We start from the raw sequence: 27,987 nt of genomic DNA, 5'->3' as shown, positions 1-27,987 counted from the left end.
TAATGAGCTTATTTGGGCTAAAAGGTAACCTCAGAAGTAATGGCTAAGGAAAGTGTGGTTCCTTGAGATGTAGGCAGCTTGCCCCACAACTCCCAGGTAGTGAGCAAGAAGGTAGACATCAAATCTAAGGCTTCTGCCTCTGTAATCCCTAGCCACATGTGGCTATTTAAATTATTAAAGTTAAATAAAGCTTAAAATTCACCTCATTCCCACCCAGAGACATTTCAGATGCTCAGTAACTACAAATGACTAATTCCTACCATGTCAGTACATACATAGAACATTTCCATCATTGGAGAAAGTTCTGTCGGACAAGACTACACCTTGGTGACTCCTTGAAGTTAAAAGAATGAACCAAACACTTGTGCTCTAGTCCTGAGTCTCGAGGCTGTGTTTGCATGAGTTCCTTATATTCTGTGCTTCAGTTTCTTAATCTATAAAGTGGAGATAATGTAAACAGGCCAACACAGTACCTGTGGTATAGGTACCGAATAAACAGCTGATCTTTTTACCAGCCCAGTATCTAAACTGATAATTTTCATTGCGCTAGGCTTGGGGAGGGGGAGTGACCTTATTCCTGTCTTGGAGAGACTTGGGGGGTGGGTAGTGAAAGCTTGGTGTGTGAATAGGTGCAACTGAAGTGTTTCATGTTTACGGACGGATTCTGTTGTAGTCTGCCTCTGCCCCCCCCCCCCGGGAGGTATATTTATGGAAGTCGGTGTCAGGAAAAGTTTCAGCCTTTGAGCTGAGGTTTCAAAAGGTTCTTCCAGATCACCAAAGAAGTCTCTTGAGGTGGAGGACAAGGTAATGTTAAAGGGAAGAGAGGTTGGGGGTGGGGACAACTTGGACAGCTAGCATCCCCTTTATGACATTACCTCTGTGACCTCCTCCTGCCTTACAGAATTAGGTGTGCCCTCTGGGGCACATGGCTATGTTTTAGCTTTGCAGTGAATGTTAAGGGTGCTCACAGTGAAGCCAGAGGTTCAAGAGTATGGCAGCTGCTCGCTCAACCCTCACAGGACAGCATTGTCTGGGTGAGCCAGCTGTTTGTCACAGATCCATCTCCCAGGATCCAGAGCCCCTAAAACCAGATTTGCAGGCTGATGAGAAAGAACAGACTGGGTGGTTGCCAATCAGCCTGCCCTCTTCTGGGGGCATGCCTTTTGGGAAACCCAGTCTCCAACTAAGGGGGGTTGAGAAGAGTGATCTCAGGTTGAGATTGGCTGGACAGTGAGGTTGAGGGCCCGCCTTCACTGTACCGGCAGGTCTACCTGGTAACTAAATAGTGCTGGGTTCTTGGACCAGAGGACTCTCTTCCTGCGCTCTGCTTGAATGAGCACTGCTGGAATTGGCACCTCAGATTGCTCCTTTGTTACTTCTATGAGTAAATAGGTCATTCATCTGAATGATAATGTATACGTATGTTAAATAATGCTTATGTTGAAGAATGGGATTTTGCAGTCAGACCTGAGTTCCGGTGCTGGCTCTGCTGTGTGATTTTAGGTGAATTAACATTTTGGAGACTTAATTATGTCGCTTATGACTTTGGAGGATCCTTTCCCACTACCTCCAAAAAGGTTACTTAGTTTTTACAGTCTTGAGGGCTGCGCCTAACTGTTCTATTACATTTTTTCTGCAGTTGACTCAAACGATGACCTGTTTTTCTATTTCCAAGTTGTGGAGGGTGGCACAGCACTCTACTTTCTCATTGTTTCCCCCATATATTGCCCTGGTTTTCAGATCAATCCCCAAGGACCTTACCCTAGGTCCATCCACCACGCCCTGCAGCAGGTCCCACCTCAGCAGGCTCTAGCCACACTGGCTACCTTTTAGTTCCAGGGAAAGGTTCTTACCCTTCTCTGGTGTTGCTGAGACTTTCCTGTCTGGAATGCTATTCCTACCCCTTTTCTCTAACTCACTCCTGACCTCCTTGCATAGGCTTCAGCTTAAATGTCACCTCTTCAGAAAGGACATCCTTTTCTTGTCTAAAGTATGTCCCCTTCCTGGTTTCAGTTTGTAGCTTGTTCACTGTCCTTACCATACCTACAGCTGTTTTATTCCTTTGTTGCTTGCTTTTTTGTTTCCCCTCCACTGGGCTGTAAGCTACGTGAGGTCAGGGATCATCTCTAGCTGCTGCTTCCAGTCTCCAGCACCTAGCCCACTGCCTAGCATGGTTGCTTTCCTAAGTACTGTGGAATGACTCAAGCCACAGGAACCACGACACTGAAAACAACTGGCAGCACGGTGTTCTGCGCTTCCACCTTCGGTCCCCCCACGCTTAGCGGTCCGGATTTCAGCCCGCAGGAGGGAACACCCGAAGCCACTGTCCGAGTCCTGATTGTGCCAGGGGAATGGTTTCTAGGGCGACAGCAAACAGGGGGTGGGGCCTCGGAACGGAGAGCCCTGCTCCCCTGAGAGGTGGAGGCGCGCAGAGGGGAGGCGGGCTCTCACGCGCTGGGAGGGCGCGCGCGGCGAGGGGCGCATGCAGGGCCCTGGAGCGGCGCTGCTCCTGAGCGCGGGGGAGCTGGGGGTCGCGCACCAGGGCTCCGCCGCCTGGTACTGCCAAGAGGGCGGCTGCACCAGTTCCCCCGCCCCATGGCCCTGGGCGTGCCACTCCGAGTTCCGGCCTCCCGAGACGCAACCTTGGCCCGGGCCCGCCTCCGCCTGTCCCGAGGGGGTTCGCGCAGGCGGCAAACGCTGGGCTTGTAGTTCCGCCTCTGCGTGCCGCCTAGGCCACGCCTTCGAGTCGCTGGCCGAAGGCACCCACGCCCAGAGCGCCGCGGATCTCCGCCCCCTCGGGTCCCCGCACACTCCGGCTCCGGATGATGCCCAGTTGCCGGACGGTGAGGCCCGTTTCGGCCCGCCCATCGTGGCCGGGGGTGGTTGCAAGGACGAGAAGACTTGGGGTGGAGGGAATGAGGGCTCGGGAGGTGTGGGCATCCGGATGAAGGGTGTTGAAAGGAGTGTGGGCGTCAGAGGCCGGGAGAGACGGTAGGCTGAGCCTCCAGCCTGCCTCATCCCTACTCTGCATCTTTCTGCAGGTTCGCTTGCCCTCTGGCGAGGATTCTCCAAGCCATCTCACCACATGGGCCGGCTCAGAAACGCCAGGATCCACGTGGAGAGAGCTGTCAAGGTCGGAGGGGTCTGGGGGTGTCTTGAAAGGGCCCTCAGAGTGGCTTAGCCTCCCTCCCTGAACTGTCTTCTTATATCCTTTAAAAACAAACGAACAAAACCAAAAACCGTGATCCCACACCCATCTTAAAATATTCCCAATTTTTCAGTACCCTTTTGTGGCGGAATTGTCTGACTTCTTTACCTGGCATTCACCCCTTCAGCTCTTACCACTCTGGTTCCTTGCCTTTCCGCATTCCCATCAGGAACCACTCTAGTCAAGGTCACTCATGACCTCCAAGGAGGCAAATCCAGCAGCCTCTTTTTGTCCTAATCTTGGTCTGGTACCTCCTGTTATTCTACACTACTGCCCCGCATACCCTGCCCCCTTGGCTGTCTGTACACCCCTAGTTTTTCTTCTTCCCTCCCTGGCTGCTGCTTTACAGTTGCCTTTGAAGGCTCCTTGGAGCTTTCCTGGTTCCTTGGATTCCTCCCCACACCTATCTCCTCGACTGTGAGTCCAGTAAATGTGCTGCGCCCTCTAGGTGCCCTTTCAAGCCCAGCCTCTCCTCTGACTCCACACTTCTTAGATCCAGCCCCCTACTTGACGTCTCCACCTAGAGAGAACTTAGAAGCATTTCAAACCCATGCCCCAAACTATACTCTTGATTTTCCTGCCTAAACCTGTCGTTCTCCCTAATCTCCTGTCTTCCTCATTGACCAGTTACTCAAGCCAGAAATATGATCTTTCTGTTCGTTCACCCACACATCTAGACAACCATGATTTTTTTTTTTTAAATAAGTTCTGTGCCCAATATGGGGCTTGAACTCATAATCCCAAGATCAAGAGTTGCATACAGTATTGACTGAGCCAGCTAGGTACAGGGTTCACCACACATCTAATCCCATCAGCAAAACCAGTCACCTCTGTTTCCAAAATAGGTCTCTACTCTGTCACATTCTCCACATTTTCACCCTCATTTTAGCTATTGTGATTTTTCTCCTGCACAGACCACAACGGCATTTTATTTTATTTTATTTATTTTATTTTATTTTTATAACAGCTTTCTAACTGGTCTCCCTGCTTCCCTCACCGGCCCCTTCATCTGTTCTCTGTATAGCAGCAAGCAAAACTTATAAAGCGTCCAGTCATATCAAGCCCTCACTTTGTCTTTATTGCTTCATGCTACTCTTAATATAAAATCCAAGTATGTTCAAGGCCTGCAGGGCCTTCCACAGTCTAGTCACTACCAGCTTCCTCAGGAGCTCTCCCCTCATTTTTCACACCCCATTCTCCCTGGCTTCCTTCCGGTTTCTTCTGACCTCTCTCCAACCTCAAGACCTTTGCACATGCTTTTCCCTCTGCCTGAACTGCCATTTGCCTAGCTCTGTACGCTCATGGCTCCTTCTTACCCTTCCCATGTATGTATTTTTGGTCTCTCTGAGTCCCCCTTAAATACCCAGTTTTGGGAGCCAGCCAACCCAAATCTTTGCTCTTTCACTTAATCACTGTGTAGCCAAACTATTCAACCTCTTTTTTGCCTCTGTTTCATAACAAGTTAAATGGGGATAAACAGCATCTATTAAAAACACATATTATTGGGGCACTTGGGTGGCATAGTCAGTTAAGTGTCTGACTCTTGGTTTCAGCTCAGGTCTTGATCTCAGGGTTGTGAGATTGAGCCCCACATTGTGCTTTGCACTCAGTGCGGAGTCCGCTTGAGATTCTCTCACTTTCCCTCTGCCCCTTCTGCTCATGCTCCCTCTGTCTCTCTCTCTCTAAAATAGATAAATCTTTAAAAAAAATACATATTATTGTTAGTAATATATATAAACTAAGCAGTGCATAGAAGGTGCTCAATAGTTGTTAGCTATTACCATTATAGTTATTACTCTACATATTTATTTCTCTACTTGGTTATAATCTATTTCCCCTGCTGGAACATAAAAATTCCCTGAAGGCAGAAATCAGAACTGTCTGGTTCCCCTCTATATCCCATATGTCTGGCACTTGGGTGATACTTACTGACCAAGTATCCTTCTCTCACCTTACAGCAGAAAAAGATCTTTATGATCCAAGGCTGCTATCCAGTGATACGGTGCCTTTTGCGCCGGAGAGGCTGGGTGGAGAAGAAGATGGTCCATCACTCTGGCACCACCCTGTCACCACCGCAGAAGGATCTCGACAGCTCAGTAATGGGTGATAGTGACACCACTGAGGATGGTAAGCAGTTCCCTCCCTTTCCAGAGGCTTCCCCTCCTGAGTCCCTTTCCTTTGGTTCCTGCTATCCCAGGATTGAGACTTTGGTATGGGTCTATGGGGCAGGGACAGGGCCCTCACCAGGCCTGGGCTCTACATTCACAGAGGATGAAGATGAGGATGAGGCATTTCGGCCACCACAGCTGTTTGACTTTGATGATTTACTGGAATTTGATGACCTAGATGGGACACATGCTCTGATGGTGAGGGCCCCCGGGGGGCTGGCAGGGAGGGGTTGAGAGGGAGAGCACTAGAATCCAGTTGGGTGACCTCAGAGAAGTCCTTTCCTTCTCTGGGCCTCAGTTTCCCTATCTGTAGTAAAAACTGATTGCTTCTATTAAAGCCTGGATGGGCCAGCAGAGTGGTGAGGGACACAGTGGGGCTCAGACAAGGCTGGCCTGAGATCAGAACCCTGCTAGGTTATATCAGAAGCCAACATAATCTCCACACCTGGTAATTCCTCCAAATAAAAACCCTAGATTTCGCATCCTTCCTCTGCCCCTGGCAAGTGAAGGCTGGAAGGAAGGGCTTAAAAAGCTCTGAAAGAGGCTGATATGATGATGTGGAGGTGAGGACACCTCTGTGTTGAAGTGAGGACACTTGGCTTTGGATCTTGGCACCACCACTTCATAAGCTGAACTGTACCAAATTGCCATTTTAGTATGTCAGGAAAGGTTGAACACTGGCAATTTCATATGGCTCAAACGTGTGAGCTCTTGGACAAGTCACTTGCCCTCTCTGTGCCTCAATTCCCTCATCTGTGAAAGGGGGATAGCAGTAGCACCTGCTTCATAGGGTTGTGGTGAGGATTAAATGAGTTGATATCAAAAGCACTTAAAAAGAAAGAAAGGAAGAAAGAAAAGCACTTAACAGGGCCTGGCATGTGATGTCATTGCTTATTAGTAACCCTACCTCCCAGAGCTGTGGGAAGGTTAGAGGGGGAAGAGCCCTGAGAGAGCCTTTGTCACACGTTCTGTGCCCGTCAGCTTGGAGTTACTGTCCTGCCACCGAGCAAGTCACCGATAGCCTTGGGCCGAAATAAAGGTGTGGCATTCAGTTGTGTGGCTTAGTCACTGCGTAGGGGCATCTGGCCAAAGGAGTTCTGCAAGCCAGCCTGTTCTCTGCTCACAAGTGTGTGCCCTGGAGGAAGAGATGTCTTTTCTTACCATACACAAAGTTGGGGTATGGGCTGGAGGCTACCTCAGAAGCATCTTCTCCTTCCATTCACCCACCCTGCTCAGCAGGCCGGGGAGAAGGTTCCTCAGGCCTTGTGCTGCCCACACCAGCCTCCCCTGTCTCCTCGGCTCTCCCCAGTCCCGCCTGGTTCGGAACGAGGTCCCCTATTTCATCTGGACCACTCGGCGGGATGTGCTGGACTGTCGCTTCCTCTCCAAGGATCAAATGATAAACCACTATGCCCGGGCTGGCTCCTTTACCACAAAGGTGAGTTCCCCAGGGGAGCAGGCATGGCAGCTTCTCACCCACTAGCCCTTGGGCCAGCAACTCCACTCCCTGCTTTCCTTACCAGGAAGAGAGAGTTCTCAGGAGGTGGAGAGGTATATAATTCAGTGGGATTTGGAGTCAGGCAGGCCTGGGTTCGAATCCAACCCCTGCAGCATGTCTGGCACATATAGACATAATGACTAAAATAGACTCCAGGATCCAAAAAGGATCTGGAGCCAGAAAAACACCCAAGTCCAATGACCATAAACAAGAGATCCCTTACCAACTAAGCAAAGGATATCCGGCTGCTGGATCCATTCTGTCTCACCTGGGTTTATTAGGTTTATTAACAAGTGACTTCACCTCTCTGAGCCTCGGTTTCCTTATCTTTAAATGAGAACACCAGTAGGACCTATCTTGTAGGGTTGTGGTGAGAATGAAGGGCTTTGTTATTGGAGCATGCTGTTATGTTATTGGTGTGTGCTGGAAAGGCTTCCCAGGGGAGGCAGGTCTTTAAGAATGTGAAAGGCTGGGTAGGAGGGCTGTGGGGCATTCTTGGCAGAGCAGACTGCATGGGCATACACCTGGCGATGGATATGAGGGAGTCAGGCCTAGCAAGTGCGGCAGAGGCTCTGAGAACACTCAAGCAGAGTCTCCCTGAGCTGTCTAGGTGTGTGCCGAATGTGGGGAGTCCCTTGAAGGTGTCTGGGCAAGTCCCACTGTGCCCTCTCAGCAGCTAACTCCATAGGTGGGTCTATGTCTCAATCTCCGGAACTTGCCATGGTTTGATGAGGCTGATGCTGACTCCTTCTTTCCGCGCTGCTACCGCCTGGGGGCTGAGGATGACAAAAAGGCCTTTATAGGTAAGGAGATGCCAGCCCCATGCCTGGACTCCCAGGCCGTAGCATGAGGGCTAAAACCCTTGTTCATGTTAGAGAGCAAAAGCCTCTCTTCATGTCTTCATCCACTTCCTCCTCCATCCCCTATCCTACCTATCTCTAATGTGTCTCCCTTAATGAACTTCCTAGCTTGGTCAATCCAGACCTCCAGAAGAGCTTAGATAGCTTAGACTGCAATCTAAAGCAGGTTCTAAAAGTTGGTCAATGGGTTGAGTTTGGAGTCCACTGTATGTTCCAGGCCTATGTCAAATTCCATGGGCTAGATTGGGTTCCAAATCTAGAAAATGCTCTAGACTTTAGGCTCCTAAGGCAGAATAGTTTCCAACTTCAGAACATGTTCTAAATTCATGGCTGGAATTTGTGTTCAGATTAGATGTTAGGTTTAAATTCATCTCTAAACCTGACATAGGTTTTGTGCTCAGGTCTGGTTCTCAGGCTAGAATAAGTATCAAAAGTGGATCAGGAACAAAAGGGGAAAATGAGATGACAGGTTTACGCAAGATTCTGAAGGCAGAATATGAGCCATGTCAGATTCTTAGGCCTAGTTCTACAACTGAACAGGAGCCAGGTTCTAACCCCGGAGTGTAGAGTCAGAAGGTAGTTAGGTTCCGGATCCAGAATGGGGCAGGTTATGATCAGGTTCCGGAACCAGAACAGGCTTCGAGCCTAGGGGCTGAGCAGGGTATCCCCTGCCCCGGGAGCAGAGGACTTCTGGCTGACAGCTGCCCGCAACGTTCTCAAGCTGGTGGTAAAGTCCGAATGGAAGTCATACTCTATCCAGGCAGAAGAGGAAGAGGCTCCAGGTAAGTCCTGTGGTTACCTCCACTCCCCTCCTATTATATTTATCTTCTCACCCACCCATCCGTTTATTTACACATCTCTCTGTGTATTAGCCACATTTATCTGCCCCTCCACCACCCCTTCCCACCCATCCATCCCTACATCTACCCACCCACTTGTTCATCCATCCATCCATCCATCCATCTACTCATCCATCTACCTTCCTACTCACCTACTCCTGCCCACTGGGCTCACGTTCACCTGCCCATCCATCTATCCATTCATTCACCCATCACCCCTCCTATCCCCCCAACTGTCGTTCCACTCATCCATCTACCTTCTCTCAGCTCCACACTCCCTTTCCATCTGTCCACTCCCCCACCTTCCTACCTACCCTCCCACAAACCCACCTACCCATCTATCCCCCTGCTTTTAGGGGTTCTCCTACCCACCACCCATGTATCCTCCAGCCCACCCACTCATCTGTTCTTCTGTCCCAACCACCCAGGCACCTGTCTTCTCTTCTATTTGTTAATCAATCCACTGCATCGTTCAGCTCTCTGTGGCCAAGCACTATAGAGAGGACAGGCTAAGAAGACATGGTCTGTCCCTGCCTGTGTGGAAGTCACATCTCTGATGAGGAAGAAGCAGTGGAACCATGTAGTTTCACGTGGTCTGAGGACCCCTTGTGACTTGTGGAGGGGGACACAGAGAATCCCCTACTGCATGTTGGCCCAACCCACTGCTTGCCCTTCCTTTCTGTCTTGGAACTTAGTTCCTACCTCAAAGTTCCCATCCTCTAATCCAAGGGCCTCTCAGCCATGGATTCAGGGAAGTCAGGGGCAGCTCTACTGGATGGAGGAAAATCCCTGCCTCTTCCAGAGAGAGACCTCTCCATTGCTGTCTCCTGGGTGTGTCAGGTGCAAAGAAGACTGTTGTGTGCCAGGATCAGGGACAAAAGGGCCTCAGGTGTGTCCGAGGTCCCAGGAACAGAGAGGCTGCAGGTGTGTGCTGGAACTACGGGTGCTGAGAAGCTCTGGGGCATTTAGGGTGGAACCTCAAGTGAATGACAGGGCCTGGGACAGTGGGGCGAGTACTAGGGTCACCAGGGAATTCAGAACAAACTCTCAGGTAAGTGACAGGTCCCAGGACAGTAGGGGATACAGGTGTGTGCTGAGCCTCAGGTGTATTCAAGGTAAGGCCTCGGGTAAATGGCAGGCCTTGGGGTGGTGGGGGCCGTGGCATGTGGCATGTTATATACCTTGCATGTCGGTTAGTAACAGGCCCCTTCCTATCTTCAGGAGACAAGCAGCCCAAGAAACAGGAGAAAAAGCCAGTGATGGTGTCCCCAGAGTTTGTGGATGAGGCTCTGTGCGCCTGTGAGGAGCACCTTAGCAGCCTGGCTCACATGGACATCGACAAGGACCTGGAGGCGCCACTATACCTCAGCCCTGAGGGCTGGTCCGTCTTCCTCCAGCGCTACTACCAGGTGGTGCAGTGAGTACCGCTGCCGCCGGGGCCGTGGGGCGTGCTCAGGTTCCCCTTGCTCTCGGGGGGCTTCTGTTCTGAGCTGATGCTCAGGGACAGACCCTCGACATGTAGTGCAGCCCCACTGTCCTCCCCAGGCCTCCCCCTTTTGTTTGCCCTGCTGCTCCTGCTCCAGAGCCCTCAGGGACTCCCACTGCCTTCATGATAGGTTCCAACCCATTCGGCCTGCATCTTGCCATAGCGTAACGACTAAGCTCATGGCCTGCGCCATCAGATAGTCCTGACTTCGCTGCTTCCGAGCTCTCTGACCTTGGCAACATCACTAGTCTTTCCGAGCTCTACTTTTCACTTGCAAAATAGATTTTAAAATAATGTCTACCTCAAAGGTAGGATTAGACAGGATAATTTGTGTTCCGTGCTCGGCACAGACTCATGGTATTCACTCACAAAACGAGACTCTGTTGTTTAGCTTTTATCCTGGAGGCCAGTGTTTCCTAAAGTGTGTTACCTAGGATGCTTAGTTCTGCAGGACAGAAATCGATTTTATGAAAGAAAGGCTTTTGTGGTGAGTTGCATTTGGAAAACACTGGGTTAAGCAAAGTTAATTAATTCCTTGATGCAGGACTTTTCAGAACCCGTGGGTGGTGGTAACCTCTAAGAGAGATACTGTGTGCAGTCTATCCTGTAGTTACATGACCCCTGCCCCCGCCCCGCTGCAGGCATCCTGAGGGGCTGTATTTTCAGAACACACTTTGGGAAAAGGTTCTTGATCAGAGGAAGGGAGTTGAGTTGAGACCAGGATTCGATTCAGCAGGGGTGTGCAGGAGAGAGAAAGGGAGAAGCGCCCCAAAGGCAGGAGAACACCCAACATTTGTTGAGCACTTCCTATGTGCCCAGCATGGTGCCAGCCTCCAGAAATGAAGTGTAGTCCCTTCCCTCAAGGGGCACACAGCTCTAGTGGGGAGGCTTGCAGCAAGCCTGGTGGGGTGCTAAGGGCCTCAGCCGGGATGGTTATAGAAAGGAGTGGGCAGACTTAATGATTTTGATAGGGGAGACTAAAGAACTAATAAGTGAACTTTGAATGAATGACACGCTGACCAAACCTGCATCATTGATAAATAATTCATTTGTATCTTTTTTAAATGTTAGAAATTAAAAACTAGATGACCCTATACTTTCCACTTAACTACCAGAAAAGTACCGGAAAAAGCTACCCTTCTTAAACTAAGAATTATCAAGACTGATTTAGAACGTTACATGTAAAGAACACGAGTCCTTTGTATTTCTAGACGTGGGGCAAGTTCTAGAGGGCCATAGGCACTTCTCAAAAGTCGGGATTACAGAAAATATTACATCATATAAGGACACCTGGCTGACTCAGTCGGTAGAACTTATGACTCTTGGTGTTGGGACTGTGAGTTCAAGCCCCACGTTGGGCACAGAGCTTACTTAAAAAAAAAGTGCCTTGGGAACATTTGTCAAAAATATTTTTGCGGGGCGCCTGGGTGGCTGAGTCAGTTAAGCATCTGCCTTTGGCTGGAGTCATGATCCTAGGGTCCTAGGATCGAGCCCCTCATCAGGTTCCTTGCTCAGCAGGGAGGCTGCTCCCCCTGCTTGTGCTCTATTGCTCTCTCTATCAAATAAATAAATAAAATCTTAAAAAAAATTTTTTTTAAATTTTTTAATTCTTTAAAAGATTTTATTTATTTATTTTTGTGTGAGAGAGAGAGAGAACACAAGTGGAGGGGAGAGGCAGAGGGAGAAGCAGACTCCCGACTGAGCAGGGATCCCGACGTGGGGCTCCATCCCAGGACCCTGGGATCATGACCTGAGCCAAAGGCAGATGGTCAACTGATTAAAAAAAAAAAATTTTTTTTAGTAACATCATATGACATATATAGTGTTAAGTGGTTCACTCGTAGAAGTTATAGATCATTAGCTTTTGTTAATTCATTCAATATTTACTGCTGTGTTTTCAACTTTTTTTTTTTTTAAAGATTTTATTTATTTATTCAACAGAGATAGAGACAGCCAGCGAGAGGGGGAACACAAGCAGGGGGAGTGGGAGAGGAAGAAGCAGGCTCCTAGCGGAGGAGCCCGATGTGTGGCTCGATCCCATAACGCCGGGATCACGCCCTGAGCCAAAGGCAGACGCTTAACCGCTGTGCCACCCAGGCGCCCCTCAACTTTTTGAAACAAATCCATGACTCCCCAGCCAGGCTTTTATCAAGATTGACTTCCTGCAAAAACACTGATTGCTTTTTTCTTTTTTGTTAAATACAAAAATCACATTGTCATACCTAACATACTTTTTCGAACACGTGCCCCTGCCTTCCTCATTTGACACTTTCCTAGGCCAAATCACAGGTTTACTGAGTAGAGTCTCTATGCCATGGCCCACAGAAAAGTTCCCAGCAAACCCTCTGGAAATAGAAGGGTCAGGGCGCAGGTGGGAATATTCCTAAGAGGCCTTGCCAAGCCCTCTCCATCTGGCTGCTGTCTCTGCTTCTGGTGCTTCCCCACTGGGTGCTGCTGCCTCCTTAGTATAAGAACTAGAAGTTCTTCGTGGCTGGAACACTCGTAAGGCTAAGATGTAAAGGGGGATTAGCATCTGATGGAAGCTTTCTGCCTGTTCAGTCAGAGGGAGAGGAATGGGAGGGTGTGGATGAGGCTGCCGTCTAGAATATTCCATGACTTGGTTTAGGTCAGGACGCTTGTGTTCTGTAGGGAACAGAGTCCCTCTTTGTCCATGAACCCTTATCTGTACAGCCCAGTGCTGAGGCAGGCAACCATTTATCCAGTCAACAGACTTTGTCGGGAGCACGTAACAGTGTCAAGTATCCTGCGGAGGGAGTGGGAATGCTAAACAATCTTCCTGCTCCTACGGAGCTTGGACTCCAGTGAAGGGAGACAGACAATAGCCAAATAAGCTTTGGTGTGGGGTTTGGTAAGTGATGAGAAGAGAGATAAGCCAAAGGGCTGTGTGATACAGATGTGCTTGGAAAGAATTAGACCAGGAAGGGACCCATCTATCAACCAGTTGTAGGTCCACGTTTGGAGGGGAATGAACCCCAAAAAGCACCTGTGGGTAGAGGGATCAGGCAGGACAGAGTTTGCATCCTGGCTCAGCCACTGAACTCAGTATGTGGCCTTGGGCGAGTCTCTGAACTCTCCCAGCGCAGTTGACACTTCTCCAAAATGGGACCAGTAGTACTTCCTTGGCAGGGCTATAGAGAGGATTAGTGATAGCATCTGTGAAGCCCCTGGCACTGTGCCTGGCACGTAGTAGTGCCTCATCATCAGATGCTGGTGTGATTAAATTCTGCCAAAGGCAGTTTATTGTAATAAAAGGGAGGTGACAGAGGTGGAGTGTTAGGGTGGGATGGCATGTAAAATGTGGAATTTTCTCCTCCTTTCCTATTCCAGCATTCTCAGATGGCACCCTGGGCTCGTTAGAATTTGGGGGGCAGCTTGAGAATGGGGTGGAGGTTTGGAGGAGACCTCTCTAAGTCTCATGGGGAAAGGTGTGACCCTGGCTGGTTGGACCATGGCCGGAGTGGGGGGGAAAGGCTCGTGTCTCCTCTTGCCTTGTCCACCAGGCTGCCCCCAGACCCAGCCCTGCCCATGTCCCATCATCTCCCCACAGTGAGGGGGCAGAACTCAGGCACCTCGATGCTCAGGTCCAGCGCTGTGAGGACATCCTGCAGCAGCTGCGGGCCGTGGTGCCCCAGATGGACATGGAAGGAGATCGCAACATCTGGATCGTGAAGCCGGGAGCCAAGTCCCGAGGACGAGGTGGGAGTCAGTCCCTGCTTCCTACACCAGCGCCCTACAGCCTGCCTCTCTAGCTAGAGGCCAGGGAGGCTAATAGTGCAGGCTGTATTGGGGCCAAACTGCCTGGATTTGAATCCCAGCTTTGCTACTAACATGCTGTGTGACCTTGAGCAAGTTACATCACCTCTGAATTGCAGTTCCCTCATCTGTGAAGGACGATCATAACCCCTTATGAGGTGAGGATTGAACGAGGTGGTGTGTCTCAAGCTCAGCATGGTGCCTGACACAGAGCGATCACTCCATGAACGTTCGCTGCTCTGATGGCGATGTCCTCTTCTCTCCTGCCCTCCTGCCCTGGGTTAACGCATAGGTGTGTCTGGTGATACTCGCGCGCAGTAGCCTGTCATCTAAGGGCTCTCTGATTTGACCGGTGCATCCTTGTGAAGTGGCATAGTGTTAAGGGTATGGGTGCTGAGAGCCAGACACATCAGGTCAAGCCCAAACCTTGCCTCCTACTATCTGTAGGACTTTGGGCAGGATAGTTAACTTCTTCTCTACCTCATTTCAGCATTTGGTAAATAGAACCAAAATTCCCTCCTGGAGAAGATTAAGTAAGTATAATATGTGCTTCTACATAGTAACTGCTATGCACGTGCTATTATTTTTAGCTATTATTCTGGCTGCTCAGCCCAGTGGGAGGAATTACAACAGGAGAGCCAGCAAGTGGGGGTGCTGCATTAGCCCAGCCTAAAAAATCTGGTTACGGACTCAAGAGATATGGAAAACAGAGTTCTGGATTCTTCCAAATACTGTCCTTGGATGAGTTTGTTCATGTCCAAGTGAACGGTCCAGACACTGTGGGACACTCCTCTCAGGGGTGTCACTTCAAAACCAGCATGTTGGTTTGAAAATACTTGTGTGGTTTTCTTCCAATTATGAAAATATGTATTTATTATTAAAAACAAAGAAAGAGGGGCACCTGGGTGGCTCAGTCGGTTGAGCATCTGCCTTTGGCTTGGGTCGTGATCCCAGGGTCCTGGAATTGAGCCCTGCATTGGGCTCCTTGCTCGGTGGAGACCCTGCTTCTCTCTCTCCCTCTGCCTGTCACTACCCCTGCTTGTGCTCTCTCTCTCTCTCAAATAAATAAATAAATAAAATATTAAAAAAAAAAAGAAAAAAGACAAAGGGCGCGTGCATGGCTCAGTCATAAGATCAGGCCCTGCACTGAGCTCTGTGCTGAGCGTGGAGCCTGCTTGGGATTCTCTGTCTCCCTCTCCCTCTGCCCCACCTCCACCTGCCCGTCCCACTCTGCCATGTGCCTGCGCTCATTCTTTCTCCAAAAAAAAAAAAAAAAAAAGGAAGAAGAAAAGAAAAGAAAGAAAAAAGACCAGACAATACAGACAAGTAGAAAGAAAAAAGCAAAAGCCACTCTTGGTTTTATGGAGATAACTACTATTAACCGTTCAGTGTGTTTCTTTCTGTCCTTTCTTCTATGCATTTGAGGAGAGAGAAGGAAAGGGTGTGTGTGTGTGTGCATTTTATTTTAAACAACATATTCTGTAGCCTTCTTTTCTCATTTATTGTATCTTTCCATATCAGTTAGTATTACTCATTTCTTTTTTGCACTTCTCTTTTTCTTAACAATAAATCTTAGAGATCACTTCAGTACATCTAGATCTGCGTCTTCTTCTTTTTTTTTTCCTGTTTTTAACTTACTGTTATGGACATGCTTCCTTTTTTTTTTTTTAAGATTATTTATTAGAGAGAGACAGAGAGGGCCTGCTCGCTTCGAGTGGGGGGAGGGGCAGAGGGAGAGAATCTTCAGGCCTACTCCCTGGTGAGCACTGAGCCAACATGGGGCTCTATCCCACAACGCGTGAGATCACGACCTGAGCTGAAACCAAGAGTGGGCTGCTTGACGGACTGAGCCACCCAGGGGCCCCCATGGACATTTCAAAATACACAAAACTAGAGAGAATAATACAGTGAATCCCCATGTACCTTGTGCCAAATTTCAGCATTTTATCTCCAGTTTTTAGAAAAGCTGAATTAAAAAGTACATGTGATACTCCATTGAAAAGGGTATATACGTGGTGTAAATATACAACTCAACAAATTGTCGCAAAGTGTACACACTTGTGAAAACAGGACCCAGATCATGAAATAATATATTACCTGTACCCTAGAGGGACCCTCCCAGGCCCCTTCCAGTCTCCATGTTCCCCCACAATGGTAACCCCAATTCTAATTTATAATACTATAGATTAGTGGTGCTTAGTTTGGGATATTACATTAAAATACAGTATGTGCAGTCTTATCTCATTAGTTTTACAGCTGCATACTCCACTCTTGTTTAGATACACTGTCATGGGCTTACCTGATCCATTTCTGATGGATATTTAGATGGCAGCCAGTTTTTTTTTTCTATTTGTTTATTGATTGATTGCTGTTACAAGCAACACTATGATCAACATCCTTTGCAGATATCTTTGTGGCCTTTCCATTCATGTCCTTAGGATAAATTTCTAAAAATGAAATTGCTGGGTCAAAGGACATGAACAGCCTTCATTTTGTTATACAAGGCGTCACGTTCTTGGGAATCTTGGTGATCATACTGGCCATTTGAGAAAGGATCCAGCTTGGGAACCAGGCACAGGTGATTCTGTGCCATTAGCAAGTCATCAGGCCACTTTGGGGACCAAAGAATGAAGGAATGAAATCGATTTGTGAATATGTATGTTTGCAACATGACTCTGATAATTATCAGCATTAAAAATCATGCTTTATAAATATAAGATACTTAATGTCACTTGTTATAAAAGAGATAAAATTAAAATAAGATAACCATTTTCTACCTAGAAGAATGGCCAAAATGATCAATAGTGTTGGGCAGGATGTGGGCAGTTACATAATCTCATATACACTTCTGCTGGGAGTGCAAATTGGTAGAACATCTTGGGTAATATAAAGTGAAAACATGTACCTTTCCCTGGAGCCAGCAAATCCACAGTAGAAATTTATCCTACAGATAACTAATAATGATGTTAGGAATTAACATTTACTGAATGCTCACCATGGGCCAAGAACTATTCTAAATCTTTCATGTGTTTAGATGTATAGAATCTAACCAACTGAGGCACGTAGACTCTCTCATAACTTGGAAGGATATACGTCGGACCTGGAAGGAGCAGTTGGCTGCCTCTGGGAAAGACGTATTTTTATTGTATACCCTTTTGTACTGCCTACTTTTTGTTTTTGTTATTTTATATTCTTAATTACTGGGGAAAAAAACTAATCAAAGCCATATATACACATGGTTTTTTAAAAAGCCCGGTATGGTTTGAATTTTTATCTGTGCATATATTACTTTTCAATCAAACAGAAGTGGTTAATTAAAAAAACAGTTTTCATCTTCAGCAGATTCTCAGCTTTCCCAAACGGAAGAGGGTTCTGAGGGAGGCAGCCTTACATACTTAGCCCTGTCAGTTCTGTGCTGATGAGGGCTTAAGATGAGCTGTCCGTGGTCCCCCTGGCCCTTCTCCTCGCCGGAGCTTGACCTGATCCCTGACCACTCTGTTTCCCCCTTAGGCATCATGTGTATGGACCACCTGGAGGAGATGCTGAAGCTGGTCGATGGCAACCCCATGATGATGAAGGACGGCAAGTGGGTGGTACAGAAGTATATTGAACGGCCTCTGCTCATCTTTGGAACCAAATTTGACCTGAGACAGTGGTTCCTGGTGACTGACTGGAACCCCCTTACCGTGTGGTTCTACCGTGACAGCTACATCCGCTTCTCCACACAGCCCTTCTCTTTGAAGAACCTTGACAAGTGAGCCCTTCCCTTACCTCTTCTGAGTTCCCGTCTAGCTGGGGAGCTGACAAGGGACAGGTGGTTCCCCAGTGCCGTGTTGGGCTCCAAACACAGACTCCGCAGGCAGTCAGGTCCTTCATCTGTCCAACAGATACCTACCAAGGGTGTTCTAAGTACTTGGGATACAGAGTGACCAAAATAAGAGCCCAGTTCCCAAGAGGTCACATTCCCGCACATAACCCGGACGTATATGAAATGTGTCTGCCCACGTCCTACCCAACAATGTTTGCCATTCTAAGTAGAAAGTTGTTATTTTATCTCTTTTATAATGAGTGATGTTAAGTATCTTATGCTCATAAGGCATCATTTTAATGCTGTTACTCATAAATAAGCAATGAACGTAATAAGTAAAATTATCTAATAGGTTGAAAGATGATACATGTTATTAAAAAAAAAAAGAACATAGAGCAGGGTAAGGGTGTTCAGGAGAAATGCGAAAGGAGAGAGGCACATTGCAGCATTAGCTCGGGGGTGAGACAAAAGCCTTGTTGAGCCCTGGGTTCAAGCTCCATCCCTGCAGCTGCTAAGCTGTGACACTTAGGTCACATGAAACCTATTTAAGCTTCATTTCTCACATCTGAAGAATGGAGGCAGTATTACGAAACTCATAGCTATCAGTTACTGAATGCTTTGTACGTGAAAGGTGCTAAGCACTTCATGCATATTTTCTCAGTCATTCATGAAACCGGTGAAGTGGGTCCTAGTACTACCCCCATTTTACAGATGTGAAGGAGCACTTGGGTGAAAAGATCTCACAACTAGTCGGTGGTGAAGGTAGGCCTTGAGCAGTCTTATTTTTTGTTTTTGTTTTTGTTTTTGTTTTTGTTTTTGTTTTGAGCAGTCTTGCTGACTACAGGGCCCACACTCCTACCCACCTTCGTACCTTCCAGGCCCAGGGAGGGCTAACTGAGACTAAAACACATGATACTGTGGCCCCATAGGGAGTGTCCTGAGAGGGATGAGACTGGTTCTGGCCCTAGAAGAATGTAGCAGGGCCCAGGCCTTTGTCCTTGTCCTTCCCTGCAGAGCCCCATCTCAAGGTGAATGGTGCGGGGTGGCCCAGGGCTGGTTCCAGGGTCTGCCTGCCTTCCCCACATTTGGGTGGGTGAGGCACAGGGAGCCAGAACCCAGCTTTCTGCTCTCTGCCCCAGCTCAGTGCACCTGTGCAACAACTCCATTCAGAAGCATCTGGAGAATTCATGCCACCGACACCCGCTGCTGCCCTCAGACAACATGTGGTCGAGCCAGAAGTTCCAGGCCCACCTGCAGGAGATGGGGGCCCCAGACGCCTGGTCCACCGTCATCGTGCCTGGCATGAAGACTGCTGTGATCCATGCCCTGCAGACCTCCCAGGACACTGTGCAGTGTCGGAAGGCCAGCTTCGAGCTCTATGGTGCTGACTTTGTGTTTGGTGAGGACTTCCAGCCCTGGCTGATTGAGATCAATGCCAGCCCCACCATGGCCCCCTCCACTGCTGTCACCGCCCGGCTCTGTGCAGGCGTGCAAGCCGATACCCTGCGTGTCGTTATTGACCGGCGGCTAGACCGCAGCTGTGACACAGGAGCCTTCGAGCTCATCTACAAGCAGGTGAGGTGGCACCCAGGCAAGATCCCGGGGAGTCTGCCCCCTCTTCCAGGCATCCCTATAGTGAAGCACAGGGCACTGCAGTCAGACAGACCTGGTTCAAGTTCTGGTCTGGCCACAGTGACTCAGTTACAGCCACTTCTAACCTTGAGCCTCCATTTCCTCATCTGTAAAATGGAGATGCCGTTACCATCTTTCTCATAGGGTTTGGGAGGATGAAGGTAAGTTAGTGTGTGTGGGTGATCACTACGATCCAGTCATTGCACTACTGGGTATTTACCCACAGAATACAAAAACACTAATTTGAAGGGATATGTGCATCCTGTGTTTACTGCAGCATTATTTACAATGGACAAATTATGGAAATAGTCTAAGTGTCCATCGATAGATGAATAGATAAAGAAAATGTGGTATATACAGTGAAATGTTATTCAGCCATAAAAATGAAATCTTGCCATTTCCAACAACGTGGATGGAGCTAGAGAGTATAATGCTAAGTGAAATAAGCCTGTAAGAGAAAGACAAATACCATATGATTTCGCTCACATGTGGAATTTAAGAAGCGAAACAAAAACGAACAAAGGGAAAAATAAAAGATAAACCCCAAACCAGTCTCTTAACTATAGAGAAAAAACTGATGGTTTCAGAGGGGTGGGGGGTGGTGGATGGGTGAAATAGGGGATGGGGATTAAGGAGGGCACTTGCTGTGATGAGCACGGGGTGATGCATGGAAGTATTGAATCGCTATATTGCTATACCGTATACTGAAGCTGATATAACACATTATGTCAACTACACTGGAATTTAAAAAAATCAATTGTAACACTAACAACAATAAAAATATACATGTGGCTCATATTTCCGGAGAGGCATATAGCAGTGTTCAAAGCAAAACCTCCCTGGGTTCAAATTCCTGCTCAGTAACTATGAGCTGTGTGCCTTTGAACAATTTCCTGACCCCTCAGGCTCTCAGTTTCCTCATCTGTAAGCGGGACTGCAAGGTTGTGATAATTAAATGAGTTGACATAGGTAAAGCCCTTCAAAGCATGCTCGAACATAGTGCTGCAGGTTTTAGCTATTGTTACTACCTAAGAAGGTTGTCAGGTGTTTCACATTGGCATCACATGTAATGCCTGGACGTACAGTAAGAGTCAGTGGAAGCTGCTGTTATTATTATTATTTTACTATTTTTGTAATAATTTTACTCCCCTTGTTCCAGAAAGAGATTTGAGTCTCCTTATTGGAATAGAATAAGATTTTTAAAAAATCAGTCAGAAAACCAATTTCAAGGGTTTCTGAACTCTGTAAGTTCTCTCTCGTGGCAGTTAAATAAGTATCCTAACCCTAAGTGTTACTCTGACTAGGATTCAGCTTCTACCAAAGTTTGGCCACAGGTAATGCTGATCACATGACCCAAGTGTCCTGGTCTTTGTTACTGATCATAAATTAATATTGGCACTTTGGTTTCAAAAAACGTAAGTGAAGGGACGCGTGGCTCAGTCAGTTAAGTGTCTGCCTCTGGCTCAGGTCATGATCCCAGGGTCCTGGGATCGAGTCCCACATTGGGCTTCCTGCTTGGCGGGGAGTCTGCTTCTCCCTCTGCCTGCTGCTTCCCCTGCTTGTGCGTGCTCTCTCTCTCTCTCTGATAAATAAAATCTTAAAAAACAAAAATGTGGGGCTCCTGGGTGGCTCACTCAGTTAAGTGTCTGCCTTCAGCTCTGGTCTTGATCCCAGGGGATCAAGCCCCGTGTCCAACTCTCTGCTCAGCAGGGAACCTGCTTCTCCCTCTCCCTCCGCCTGCTGCTCTGTCTGCTTCTGTGTGCGCTTGCTCTCTCTCTCTGTCTCAAATAAATAAATAAATCTTAAAAAAAAAAAAAGAGGTAAATGAAGAAATATAAGGGCAGCAAAATAAGACAAAACCAAGGGGGAAGGGAACATTCTAGCACAGTGGTTCCCAAATGCTGGTTCACAGGCCAGAATCACCTGGCAAGCTTTCCAAAGATACAGGTGTCAGAAGCCACACCCCCAGAGATTGATCTGAAATGTCTGGTTTAGGGACTACACATCTGCATTTTTCAGATGTCCTAGTTGTCCCGAAAGTCTTTTTTTTTTTTTTTAAGATTTTATTTATTTATTTGACAGAGATAGAGACAGCCAGTGAGAGAGGGAACACAAGCAGGAGGAGTGGGAGAGGAAGAAGCAGGCTCATAGCGGAGGAGCCTGATGTGGGGCCCGATCCCATAACGCTGGGATCACGCTCTGAGCCGAAGGCAGACGCTTAACCGCTGTGCCACCCAGGCGCCCCACCGAAAGTCTTTTATAGCTTATTTGTTTTTTTTTATTTATATTTTAAAGATTTTATTTAATTATTTTAGCAAAAGAGAGCATGAGCGGAGGAAGGGCAGAGGGAGAGAGAGAGAGAGATTCTCAAGCAGACCCTGCACCAAGTGTGGAGCCCAATGCAGAGCTCGATCCCACGACTCCAAGACCACAACCCAAGCCCAAATCAAGAGTCAGATGCTCAACGGACAGAACCCCCCCCAGGCGCCCCGTTTTTGCTTTTTAAACTAACATATAATCAAGATAGTCACTTGGCATTGGTTGTTTTTGTCTTACTTTTTTTCTTTTATAGATACTCCCACTCAGAAAGGAGAGGCAGGGTAGGAGGTACGCAGGGAGCATTGGTCCATAGCAACTCTGAAATCAGGCCTGGCACGTATTTCCAGTTTTGCTATTAAGGACCCATTGTTACTTCCTAGGAGTTCTTCGTGGCTCTTGCTTCCATCCATTGGGATCTCAGTTTAGCCCTGAAACGTCCCTTCCTTTTCCATGAACGTCCTCGATAGTTCTTAGTCTGTTACCTACTCATAGAAGTTTAGGGGTACAGAAGCTTCTTTCATTTCATAATTTATCTGTCCCTTTCAGTCCAAGTGGATATTTTTAAAAACGTTGTGGATTTCTTATGTATCAATTTATAATCTGTTCTATTACACAAAAGCCATATCCACAAATCTTCGAGAGAACTCTTCTCCCTGTGAGGCTGCTGTAGGACAATAGCCCTCACAATTATAGAAGCCCTACGGTTAACAGAGAGTGCCCATAACCCTCTCTGTTAACTTAAAATGTTTTAAAGATTTAAACACAAGACCTATAGGTATGCCTTGGGATGCTTAAAAAATCTGTAGCTGCTTGAAAGGACTTTGATCTCTCTGAAGTTTTTTTCTTATTGAGATGTAATTGACATGCAGTATTATATTCACTTAAAGTATACAATATTTGTATATGGATATATTCAATATTTGTATCTGTTGTGAAATGATCACCACAATGAGTCTAATTAACATCCATTACCACACAGTTATAATTTTTTCTTCTGATGAAAACTTTTAAGATCTACTCTCTTAGCAACTTTCAAATATGCAGTACAGTATTAACTATAGTTACCATGCTGTACATTATTACAGCCATGATTTACTTTTTTTTTTTTTTTAAGAGAGGGAGAGAGGGCCAGAGGGAGAGGGAGAGATAGACTCTTAAGCAGGCTCCATGCCTAGCACAGAGCCTGACAAGGGGCTCGATCTCACAGTCCTGAGGTCATGACCTGAGCTGAAATCAAGAGTCAGCTGCTTAACTGACTGAACCACCCAGGTGCCTCCACGATTTACTTATTTTATAACTGGATGGTTTGTATCTTTTGACCCCCTTCATCCATTTCGCCCACTGCCTCTGGCAACTACTAATCTGTTCTCCATCTATGAGTTCAGAGTTTTGGGTTTCGTTTTTGTTTTTATTTTTATTTTAGATTCCACATTTAATTTACATCATGAGATATTTGTCTTTCTCTCTAACTTATTTCACTTAGCATAATGCTCTCAAAGCCCAACCGTTTTGTCACAAACGGCAAGATCTCCTTCTTTTTTGTGTCTGAGTGATATGTGACACACAGTCACGTTTTCTTGATTCATTCCTCCATTGATGGATGCTTGTGTTGCTTCCATGTCTTGGCTGTTGTAAATAATGCTGCTATGAACATGGGGGTGCAGATATTTATTCAAGTTAGTTATATTTTTTTTCCTTCAGATAAATACTCAGAAGTGGAATTTCTGGATCATATGGTAGGTTTGTTTTTAATTTTTTGAGGACCGTCCATACTATTTTCCACAGCGGCTTCACCAATTTATGTTCTTACTAACAACTCACAAGGGTTCCCTTTTCTTCACACCCTTACCAACACTTGTTGTTTCTTACCTTTTTGAAAATAGCCATTCTAACGCATATGAGGTGATATCCCATTATGGTTTTGAATTGGATTTGCCCCAAGATTAGTGATGTTGAGCACCTTTTCATATGCCTGTTGGCCATCTGTCTGTCATCTTTGGAAAAATGCCTCTTCAGATCCTCTGCCCATTTTTATATCAGATTGGTTGTGTTTTTGCCATTGAGTTACAGGAGTTCTTTATATATTTTAGATATTAGCCTCTTATCAGATATATGATTTGCAAATATTTTCTACCATTTGGCAGGTTGCCTTTTCACTTTGTTGGTGGTTTCCTTTTTTGTACAGAAGCTTTTTAGTTGGATGTAGTCCCATGTGTTTATTTTTGCTTTTGTTGCCTTTGCTTTTGGTATCAAATCTAAAAAATCATGGCCAAGACTGATGTCAAGGAGCTCAGTACTGCCTGTGTTTTCTTTTAGGAGTTTTATGGTTTCAGGTCTTAAATTCACTTTAATCCATTTTGAGTTGGTCTTTATGTGTGTTATAGAAAGTGGTCTGCGTTCTTTTGTATGTGGCTTCTAGTTTTCCCTGCACAATTTATTGAAGAGACTGTCTTTTCCCCATTGAATAGTCTTGTACCTCCTTTGTCATAAATTAATTCACCTTGTATGCCTGGGTTTATTTCTGGGCAGCTCTGTATTCTGTTCAGTTGATCCAGGGGTCCGCTTTTATGCCAGTACCATACTGTTTGATTACTACAGCGCTGTAATATAGTTTGGTAAGAGTGATGCTTCCAGCTTTGTTCTTCTTTCTCAAAATTGTTTTGGGGGCTCCTGCCTGGCTCAGTTGGTGGAGTGTGTGACTCATGATCTCGGGGTCACCCACACTGGGTGTAGAGATGACTTAAAAATAAAAATCTTAAAAAAAATTGTTTGGACTGTGCAGGGTCTTTTGTGGTTCCATGTGAGATTTAGGATTGTTTTTTCTATTTTTGTGAAAAATGCCATTGGAATTTTGATAGAGATTGCATTTTATCTGTAGATTGCTTTGGGTTGTGTGGACATTTTAGTAACATTAATTGTTCCAATCCATGAGCACTGAATATCTTTCCATTTATTTGTGTCTTCAGTTTTTTTCATCAGTGTCTTAGTTTTCAATGTGCAGGTCTTTCACTTCCTTGATTACATTTATTACAGGTTTTATTCCTTTGGGTGCTTTTTGATCTTCTTTAATCTAGAGGACAGACACTGCTCTCCCCCCCCCCCCATAGTTTGTTTGGATCTTTTGAAGGGACCAGGCTGGTTGTTTTGTAGAATGTCCCACATTCTGGATTTATCTGATTCTTTCTTCGTGGTGCTGTTTAGCTTGTTCTTCTGTTATCTCAATGTCCTATAAACTAGAAGTCAGGCCAAACAGCTTGATGAGGTTCAGGTTAAACGTTTTTGGCAAGAACACTTGAGAGGTGATGCTGGGTGCCTCATATGGTATCACAAGGCACGCAGTGTTGGAGTGTCTCCTGATTAGTGATGCTCAGTCTGGCCACAGGGTTAAGGCAGTGGCTACCAGATCTCTCCATTGTATCCTCCGTCTTGCAATGATCACTTTCTTTGTAAAGTGATGCCTAGGCTGTGTCCACATGACACATTTTCCTGTCATCCTTTTCACCGACTTGTTTTGATACCCAGTTTTGGTTCTTGCCTCTTTTATCTGTTGGGCTTTGTGGGAGCTCTGGTATTTGTATTTTTAACAAGCTCCAAGTGACTCTGATATTTAGGCAGATTCTAATCAGGATTCTTTGTTGACACAGAAAATACCCTAAAAGGGGGTCATTAGGAAGACACAGAGGGCTCTCCAGGAGCCTAGCTACAGGGTGTACGGCTGGCTTAATAGGAACTGAAAATTGCACAGGAGCTTCTCTCTTGGACCTTTTTCTCTGCCTCCTTCTGCAAATTTGCTACTTCATTATCTTAGTAGAATGCCTTCGTTAAGGCTCTTAATTTCTGCTTCCCCATAATAGGTTCATGCAGGGCTCCAGGCAGGCTCCAAGCCTCTTAGCTATCTGGGTGACATAACTCAAATTCTGTCTGCAGAGAATCTGGCTTAACTCAGGAAGCTGTCTATCAGCGTTGGCTTGCGGAGCAGAGCCATCCGTACACATTCCAGCCGGGCTGGGGGAGCTTAGGAGGGCAAAGGGTAGGGAGTGCTGGTGGTAGCATGGCTAAGACTCCCTGACTCTACTGGGTTACTAATCCCAGGGGCTCTGTGACTTTCCAGGTATTGATTCAGGCCTCCAGAGCCAGACTCCTTAGAGGACAGAGATGGGCTTCCTGTTTCTTAGCCCAGAAATTAATTTCATCCATATCTGCCCTGATTCCTTCTGGGCCTGCGATTCCGGCATCACTGTCTGAACAGGCCTCATCTCCTCTTCTTTCCCACAGCCTGCCGTGGAGATACCCCAGTATGTGGGTATCCGGCTCCTAGTAGAGGGCTCCACCATCAAGAAGCCCCTGGCAATGTGTCACCGGCGAATGGGGGTCCGCCCAGCACTCCCTCACCTGCTGACCCAGAGAGGCTCTGGGGAAGGCAAGGACTCGGGGACCCTTACCCACAGGTCCGCTCCTAGGAAAGTTGCTGGGGCCAGGAGCCTGGGGCACACTGAGAAGCCAGCCTCCACTGCCACCACCTCGGCCCCTGGAAAGGGGAAGAAAGGCAAGGCGAAAAGTGCCACAGCCCTGGTCTACCCCAGTCTCTGGAAGTGGGAGCCCCCCAGCACCAGGATGGGCTGCATTTTCACCATGACCTTTGCTAGTGGGGACAGGCAACCCCACCCCTTGAACAGATTGCCATTGAGTCTGAAGAACCCCCAGGCCCTGGGTAAGACCATTCCCCTCAAACACCCCAGGGTCCCAAGGCAATTTCTTCCTGCTCTCCAAGCCCCCCCTCCTAACCACCTGGATTTGCACCCCCACCATAGCCCCACCAAAAAGACACCAGTAGCAAGTAAAAGCCACCACTTACAAAGTATTTTTTAAGAATGTGCGACCAAATGAGTACAGTTCCCTCCAAAGTAGCCACCCTGCAAGGCAGTTGGACTTCTTTCAGATGCCAGGACAGTCCCAGGTCCATCTCTCTCCAGAGCCCACGCTCTTCCTGCTGCAGTATTCTGCCTTTGCCTCCATGCAAAGTTGCCTCTGGGGGAAAGGAGCTAACATTTGTACAGCACTTAACAGCTCCTTTAGTCCTCACAACCTAGCAAGGTAGGTGCTATTATCCCCATTTTCCAGCCGAGGTATCAGGAAGTTTAAGGAAGTTGCCCGAGGTTGCACATCTCAGAAGGGGCAGAGCTGGGATGCAGACCCAGGTCTGTTGGACTCCAAATCCTGTGTCCTTCCCACGGCCTCTGGAGGAGGAACTGGGAGGGCTCCATCTGCCATCTCACACCCCAGCCCTCATCTTCCCCCACCTCCCCACCCTTCACGCTCTCCTTGAGGGGCAGCTGGTTGGCTTTGGACCCTCCCCAGGCCCTCATGGCCCCTTTCGCTCCCACAGCCCCTTACCACTTCCCCAGCCTCCACACCAAGGCCCGGCTGCCTTCTCCCCATGTGCTCCGATCCCAGGGGCGGGTCCTCAGACTGCAGCACAGCAAGGTGGTGGGCTCTAAGGCCCTGTCGACCACAGGCAAGGCCTTGATGACTCTACCTACTGCCAAGGTTTTGATTTCCTTCCCACCAAACCCTGAGCTCAAGTTGGCATCCAGCGTCCTGAAACCAAGAAAGGTGGGCCTTGAGCTGTGACTCGCACCCTGGCGGGCAGTGCTGAATGCTGGGCTCTGGGGTCAGGGCTGGAGGGCACAGGCAAGGGCAGGTCCCAGACTGGCTGGAGCCCAAAGGGAAGGGCTTTTTCCCTCAGAACCCCCTTCCGGAACAAATTTCCTGATCATCTTTTCCCCCTCTTCCCCCCTTTCACACCGAGGCTGTTGCTCCCCAGCGCCTTCGTGGTCCCCATCCTGGAAGTGCCTTGTGGCCTCTACCCTTCGAAGTTGGAAATCTTCCTAGCACCCACAGGAAGATCAAGGCCAAAGGCAAGTTCAAGGCCAGACTCTGTGACAAACCCAAGGCTGAGGCATGCCTCATGAAGACACTGAGCCTTCCAGGACCCCTGCCTTTTATCAGTGCATACCAGGGACTAGGGGGTATGGGGGAACATAAGGCTAGAGAAGCCCTTGCCTCGGTCCTCACTGCCCCTGTCCTGGATGCAGCGCCAAATAAAAAGGAGCAAGTGAAGTATCCTGGGCTTGGCTCCATTTCTATTGGAGGGTGAAGAGAGGGTAGGCTGGGGCCCTATAACCCAAGGTCCAGAATGAGAGCTAGAGGCCATCAGCAACCCTTCCACAAAGCAAAGGGCCAGAATTCTACCCCTTAGCAGACATGGGTCTCCTACACAGAGACTCTCTGGCATCTCTGATCTTGGATTGGGGGATAAGCCTCACTTTGTAGATGAGGAAACGGAGTCTGAACAAGGAGACATGGCTTGCCCGAGATCATGTGGCAGTGAGAAG

At 47.5% G+C, this 27,987-nt stretch overlaps 1 protein-coding gene across 1 annotated transcript; it reads left to right on the top strand.

The window, feature by feature from the left end:
- The first annotated feature begins 205 nt into the window (after positions 1–205).
- Positions 206–27,715, top strand: TTLL3 (tubulin tyrosine ligase like 3). The gene is given in 16 exon segments (XM_045808192.2): positions 206–2,843; positions 3,042–3,133; positions 5,167–5,335; positions 5,477–5,574; positions 6,686–6,814; positions 7,563–7,677; positions 8,418–8,516; positions 9,414–9,497; positions 9,795–9,990; positions 13,628–13,776; positions 17,344–17,587; positions 18,781–19,216; positions 25,868–26,303; positions 26,979–27,205; positions 27,402–27,641; positions 27,643–27,715. Coding segments are annotated over 16 exon segments (3,144 nt in total). The 5' UTR covers positions 206–2,482; the 3' UTR covers positions 27,712–27,715.
- Positions 27,716–27,987: the final 272 nt, after the last annotated feature.

This window comes from Ursus americanus, chromosome 14 (genome assembly GCF_024610735.1).
Source record: "Ursus americanus isolate L20-20 chromosome 14, mUrsAme1.1.p, whole genome shotgun sequence".
NCBI lineage: Eukaryota > Metazoa > Chordata > Mammalia > Carnivora > Ursidae > Ursus > Ursus americanus.
The sequence above is the reverse complement of the archived record's forward strand: the minus strand, read 5'-3'. Positions and strand labels throughout refer to the sequence as shown.